Genomic DNA, 6,986 nt, shown 5'->3' on the forward strand with positions numbered 1-6,986 from the left:
GCTCAAACATAGATTAGTAGATTACAACAATTAATCATTAATTATCATGGTCATTGATTAACATATAGGTACAACAGCGCTCATTATAAAGTCCTATGAACTCCGGAGCACTTCCATAAGCTTCACATTTTCTACATGGTCAACAGAGGTACCCACCATCAGACCGTTGTCAGGAACAACTCCTAATTGGATTTCAGCTCTTCTGACAGTGTTCTTCACCACATTGTAATAGATAACGTAGAAAGGATCCTGATATATATAATATGGGGAGAACACAATTTCACATGTACCAGTCAGCCCTACAACTTTTAGCGAGTTATCCCCAACTAGATTCGTCCACAAGGACGGCAACTGGTAGATATGCTTCGACCATTTCTCATTCTGGACATCATCTAGAACCCACATCACAAGCTTTGTAGTTTGGCCACTGAAAAAAACAATATCACCAAGAATAATTATGCCCAATTTACCCTCGAAATTTACTAGAGTTGATCCCCAAATGTCACTGTCCACATCAAGAAACTTGAATTTTTCAAACCGGATATCAAAGCAAACTAGCATGTAAGGTGTTTGAAATCTAGTGCCATGGCGCTGAGCAAAATAATACACAACCCCATTGATGCATTTCTCACCATGAGATACAGACCAATGGGGTATTGAACATTCAATTTTTCTCCATGATACTTCTCCTGTTCCTAACGTAAAAACTCGAAAATCATTGGACTTGCGCAATACCATATATAGCTTGTCAATCGGATCATATCCAAAAGAGAAATCCATAGTAGGTCCTAGTGATGTCGTCTTGGGTAAAGCTATGCATTGTCCTGTACTAGGGTTATAGATCCACGGATGATTCCTATCTAAACCACATACAACCAATCCGCAGACAGAAGGTGAAATCCTATAAGAAACATGTTCGGTGGGAAAACTCATGTGACGATCGGCAGCTAAAAGACACGAGTTCTGGTCCTGAGGCACGGAGAAGAAGAACCAATTACCGTTGACTTGGAAGTTGAGCAAGAGACGGGGACGAGGCGACGATATTTTCAGGTACAAGTCGGTGAAATCTCGATGGCGGAGAATGTAAGCCCATTTCTTCGAAAGCAACGACCACCTTGCAATTGATTTCACCGGCAATCTCGAGAATATTGAGATTAAAATATCAAATGGTATCGACTCTATGGTTAGGAGACCCTTCTCGGGGAATTGATTATGCTGTTTCTCCATGGCGGCCGACACAAAAACCTAGAACCCCAAATTTCTAGGGTTTTCCCTAATTTATGTAAGGCTTTTTAAGAAAAAAAAAAAAAAAAAAAAAAATTAATGGTACTTAATTTGCAAAAGAGANAAAAGAGATAAATCAGTTTAAGATATTGTCATTCAAGTAACTCTCCCCAATCATAAACTCGAAAAGAGTAATCATATGTTCATCTAAAGGATATCTAAATTAGTTCACCACTAGAAGCAGAAGCCAAAAGTCAATACAACAAAGCTGGGTTAGACGTTACACTCATGTTTATTTTAAAAGGAATTGCAAAGTACTCATCAACAATATTAATGGTGGTTTAGCGGCTATGTCCATCGCCTGGCCGGGTTATATATATCAAGTTATTATCTGTTCAGCGACTAAGTTCAAACAAAATGCTATTGTAATGTAGTAAGTCATCGACAAGGATTGGATAGAGATATAGTATATGCTTTTTTCTTTTCTGAAAGAATGTTAAATTTATTCAACCCAAAAAAACATTATTTACAGTATATGCAATTTAGAGTGGGACCTAATGCTGAAATAAGAGTGGAAAAAGTTTGAGAGTTTTGAAACAGAGGACTTAAGCTCTAGTACTTAACCAAATACGCAGTCCATCGTCAAGGTTCGGGCTACCATGACTCTTGATGGAGCACAACCTGTTGCGGATACGATCAAATCATCAATGAGCTTGGCAAGTTGTTCATGAGACTTTGGGATTACACCGTGTGGCCTGCAGTTTCGTTCGAACCAAATCGAGTGAGCAGAAGCTTGCAGAACATATATACTGCAAGATGAACCGAGTTGACGACGTGTAAGTGGAGTCTCAAACAAGTGCGATGATATCCAAAAAGTTTGTGGTGTAACGAGCTTGGATCAGTTGCCTAGTCAAAATCTCCCACACCCTAGATAAAAAGGCGCAGGCATAAAGCAGATATGTTTACATATATATATTTTGCTTTAAAAGGGGAAATAAGAGAAAATAAAATACTACACGAGAAAGAGTTTACATATATTCATTCCCCCAGCCACCAATTTTCTTTTTGTAATTCATACAATTTTATTTCTCTTTAATTCTTTATCAAAGTGTGCTCTTAATTAAAGATAACTGGATTAAACACTTGATCATGCTCCAAAGTAATTTGTTTAAATGTATATAGTATTAAATATATTACCTGCGTAAAACCGTTATTTCACACTTTTTTTTTTGTCAACCATTGGGCCACAACTGACCGGCCCATTAGCCAAATCCCTACATTCGTAGGGAACGGGACCCGATCCCGGGTGTGATTTCCCATATACATTTTTGGCTCTTATACAAAGATTGATATAAATAAAAATGATAAAAATACCATGTATACTTCTTCTGAAACAGAGATGGTGAGAGATGTGCATATATAGCTGAATACTGTATGTAATTAAGATTAATGTGAAGCCCAATGTCTATTGTGTAAAAAGGAGGCTACGGTGTGGAAGAAAACGTACATGATGAGGACAAAAGAAATGCAAATTAGTACTAATGTCCAACAAGGGTGTGATTCTCGAGTGCTTGAAGTTATACGTTAAAACAGATCAAACATAGAAAACCAATGCCGCGAGTGTGGTTGATATAAACAAGAGCATGCATGGACACAGCAACCAGACAAATATGAAGGTACATCAAAGTAATTATAACATAGTCATTTATAATAACTGAACAATGGGAAAAATACATGATAAAACAAGGATTGTCTTAAGAATTCATGATATTGTACTTTATGAAATAAATTAGGAGGAAAAATAGCACTGATCTTAACTTTTTATGAAATTTAAATTATTAAGAACTTACATCATAAGCTTCAAATTCTCGACATGGTTTAAGTAGGCATAGATCTTTTGACCGTTAACAGGTCCAATCCCTTGAATTCCAACTCTTCTGAGAGTGTTCCTCTCCATATCTAAGTGAAATATGTAGAACGGATTGGACAAGTGGAATGGAGAAAACACAATTTCACTTGTTCCAACAATCCCAACAATGTAAACTCTAGTCTCCGCAACTAGCTCCTTCCACATAGGCGGCAATATGTGTATATGCTTTGACCATGTACGTTCTCCATCAGTTTCATCTGTAACCCACAACTCAAAGCTTTCAGCTCCTCCATCCATAAAATTACCGATTGATGGATGACAAATTGCTCCTAATTTACCCTTGTAATTTATTAAAGTACAATGATACTCCATCTCTTCAAAGTTAATAAAGTTGAACTTCTCCAGCTGAACATTAAAGCAGACTATCATATCGTTTCTAGACTTATGATTCATAGCTATGTAGTATAAAACCCCATCGATGCATACATCGCTAGTATAAGGGTAATGGTCTACTGAACATTCAAGCATTTTCCATTTCAGCTTGTCAGTTCCTAGTGTTAGAACTTGATACTCTTCCGCTTTATACAAAAAGGGCTTTTCGCGAATTGTCATGCACAATACCTTATATTGTTTTTCGACTGGATCATACCCCATATAGGTTACAACACGACCCCTCCTCGTTCTCACCTTGGGTAATGATTTGAACTGTCTTGTGCTAGGGTTACATATCATCATCCTTGCATCCCTCCTTCCACTCAATTCATACTCATCTCTCGTACACAACAATCCACAAACAGGGACACAAACTCGACAGGTGTAATCTCTAGGGACATCCATACGACTATCCACAACTACGAGATTTGAATTGTTGTATGAAATCAGGTACTCAGGTGCAGAGAAGATAGACCACTTACCCTCAGCTTCAAAAGTGAAAAGGAGACGTGGCCGAGTTGAAGACCTCTTCAGGAACAGGTCGGTGTAATGTGGGTTGCATAGAAGAGAATTCCAATTCGCTGACACACAACGAGACCTCGCGACCGATTTCAGAGGCAATCTGGAGAGTATATCGACCATGAGATCAACTGGCAGCTTACCATAGTTTTCTCGTAACCCATCCGTTGATGATATGGCTAGGTGAGCCTCATTTTTGGAGACGTGCTCCTTTCGTTTTTTCTTGGTGGACATTGCATAAATTAAAAGGAAATGAAACCTTTTCGAGTATTGAGTACCGATATCAAACACAACTTGAGGATGATATATATGGTCTTCCAAGATTTTACAATGATACCTTAAAGGTACCTGCCACCTTTTGGTGATATGTATTTATCTTCTTTTCTTTAATTTCCTTTTGCAGCAACCTTTTTCTTATTATTAATATATATAGATTATTAGCTATATATAATTGCTAAATAATAAATTTTGAATCCAACTCATTACATCATATTTCGTAATTTGGTTTCTTATAGTCAAAATATTTGGTTTCTTATAGTCAAAATATTAAAATTAAACAATTAAATCATTAGGCAATGATATTGTCTTTGTTTTACAAAAAGTGTCTTTCTGTTTGTTTTTCTTGATTGTCATTTTAAGTTTTTAATATGATAGTCTTTAAACAGTAACATGTTTTCCTTTTCAGCATACAAATCTTACAAAATTTGGGTTTTAGTTAATTAAAATCGAGATGGTGGTTTCTGAAATAAAGGTATTGCACATCTCAAAACTTTAAGCATTAATACGACAAAGCTGGATTAGAAAGTTTCACTCATGTGTTATTTTGTATGTGATTGCGAATCATCAACAAATATTAATGATAGTTCATTGAATGTGTCGACTACCGGGTTTTATTAAGATACTAGATAAGGGCCCGCATGATCTGCGGATTTAAAAAATAAATCTTAAATTTTAAACAATTTTTTGAAAATATAATAAGAAACTTAATTTTATGAATTAAATAAATAAATAAATTTAGTTAGAGAAAAAATCATATTTGTATTTACCTTCATACAATTATTTATGTTTATATATTTTTAATATATTATAACAATTATTACAATAATATAAAACTAAATTATATCCCACCAAAATTTTGCCAAATACTCATCATTACAAATATTATTATTGTCAAATTTTCAAAACTTTACACAACTTATTAACAAAATATTTTAAATGCAAAGAGTTCATTAAAACAACATCTAATTAGTAAGCATGTACAATTTTACTCTATGATTTACCATTAAAAATATGTTCTTACACCCAAAATTATTTTATTGTTAAAGTATGCTCTTTATCACCATCTATAAAATATCTTCTGAACAAATTAAACAAATTTTATGTTGCTTTACTTTCATTTTGGCATAATTATAGTTCTTATAATTACTAAAATTGTTTTGTGACATAATTTCTTTAACCATAAATTTGTTTTTACTCCAAAGATATTTTGGATGAACAACCGGTGAAAATTATCTACTCTCTTATAATGATTTTATGACCAACCTAATAAAAGTTGAGAAACTGAGAAAAAGTAAATATAACATAATTAAAAAAAAATAAAAGTTATAATCACGATGGTATATATAAGTCTTAGATAATTCAAATATATAAAATAGAAACTTTATAAACAATCCAAAACATGACATATGTCATAAACATGTTAAGGATCGATGACCTATTTACTCCTTAGAAGTATTGCATTGTACCAAATCTGATAGAAAACCACGTAAATCCGGTTTGAAACCAATTTTGAAACGGTTTACCATTCTAACTTTCCAAATTTGAAAATCGCTTTTCAATTACTCGATCAAGCAGCTCTTTTTTGAGTACCAGAATCATCAACATTATTCACAAGAGAAAACTCTAAATTTTGACCAGAAACATCAATCACCGATTAATCTTCCAAACTTATAATGTTACTAACTGTAGAATCACTTTTGGAACCTCCATCATTGTCTCCATCCTCGATTAAATTAGCGGGATTTATATACTTCCATTCCATTTCATTGCATTTGACAGCTTCCATTGAAGATCCGCACTAATCAAAGACCTATGCAATATATCGGCAAAATTATATCGGAAAAAAATCAAAGATCAAACCTTTCGATATAAACATATAAAAAAGCCAATAGGCCGGCCCATTAGCCAAATCCCTACATTCGTAGAGAGCAGGACTCGATCCCTGGCGTGATGGTGCCTTCTACAATTGGACTTACCAATGGTCACTGTACTAATGTCACTTTACAAACATAATTTTATGTAGATATAATGTGTTATTTTCTTAATTAAGTGTTCTATTACGTTTCAAAAATAATAATTCTTTTAACATAACTTATGTTATTTTCTTAATTAGCTGTTTTGAAAAATAATAGTTTTTTACACATGTCAACATCTCATCAGTATACTTGACATGTGTCATAATCCTGTTAATGACTAACTTTGAAAACCCAACTTTATATAATAAAATATTATATATCTATTATTAATTAGGTCATTAAGGTGTTGATTGGTTCTCCCGCTACCTCCCGCAAACGCTGCATTTGCGGGTGGTAGCGATTGCTAGCAATTGGTACCAATCACACAAACCGCTTCTAATCGCTCCAAATCGTTTCCAACCGCTTCAAACTACTGAATTCCAAAAGCTATTTCCCGCAAGCGTTTGCGGTTGCGGGTGATTGCGGTTGAAATTTTTTTTAAACATGAAACAAATCAATGATAATGAAATATTTTTTTAATATATCTTTTACCTAACTATTTTTTTAATATTTTTTTTGAAAGAAAATGAAGTATGGATACGGTTGAGAATATTAAAAAATAAACAATTGGAAGAAAATAAGATTTCAATTAACAATAACCCAAAATTTTTGATGTAAATTTAATGGCACATCGCATGTAAGTTCAA

At 34.0% G+C, this 6,986-nt stretch overlaps 2 protein-coding genes across 2 annotated transcripts; both read right to left on the reverse strand.

Annotated features, from left to right (window-relative positions):
• LOC104699004 (F-box protein At3g49450-like) lies at positions 94–1,227 on the reverse strand. The gene has a single exon (XM_010414368.1). The coding sequence runs from the start codon at positions 1,225–1,227 to the stop codon at positions 94–96; it is 1,134 nt and encodes a 377-aa protein (XP_010412670.1).
• On the reverse strand, positions 3,071–4,298 carry LOC104699005 (F-box protein At3g49450-like). The gene has a single exon (XM_010414369.2). The coding sequence runs from the start codon at positions 4,277–4,279 to the stop codon at positions 3,071–3,073; it is 1,209 nt and encodes a 402-aa protein (XP_010412671.1). The 5' UTR covers positions 4,280–4,298.

This window comes from Camelina sativa, chromosome 6 (assembly GCF_000633955.1).
Source record: "Camelina sativa cultivar DH55 chromosome 6, Cs, whole genome shotgun sequence".
Classification (NCBI taxonomy): Eukaryota; Viridiplantae; Streptophyta; class Magnoliopsida; order Brassicales; family Brassicaceae; genus Camelina; species Camelina sativa.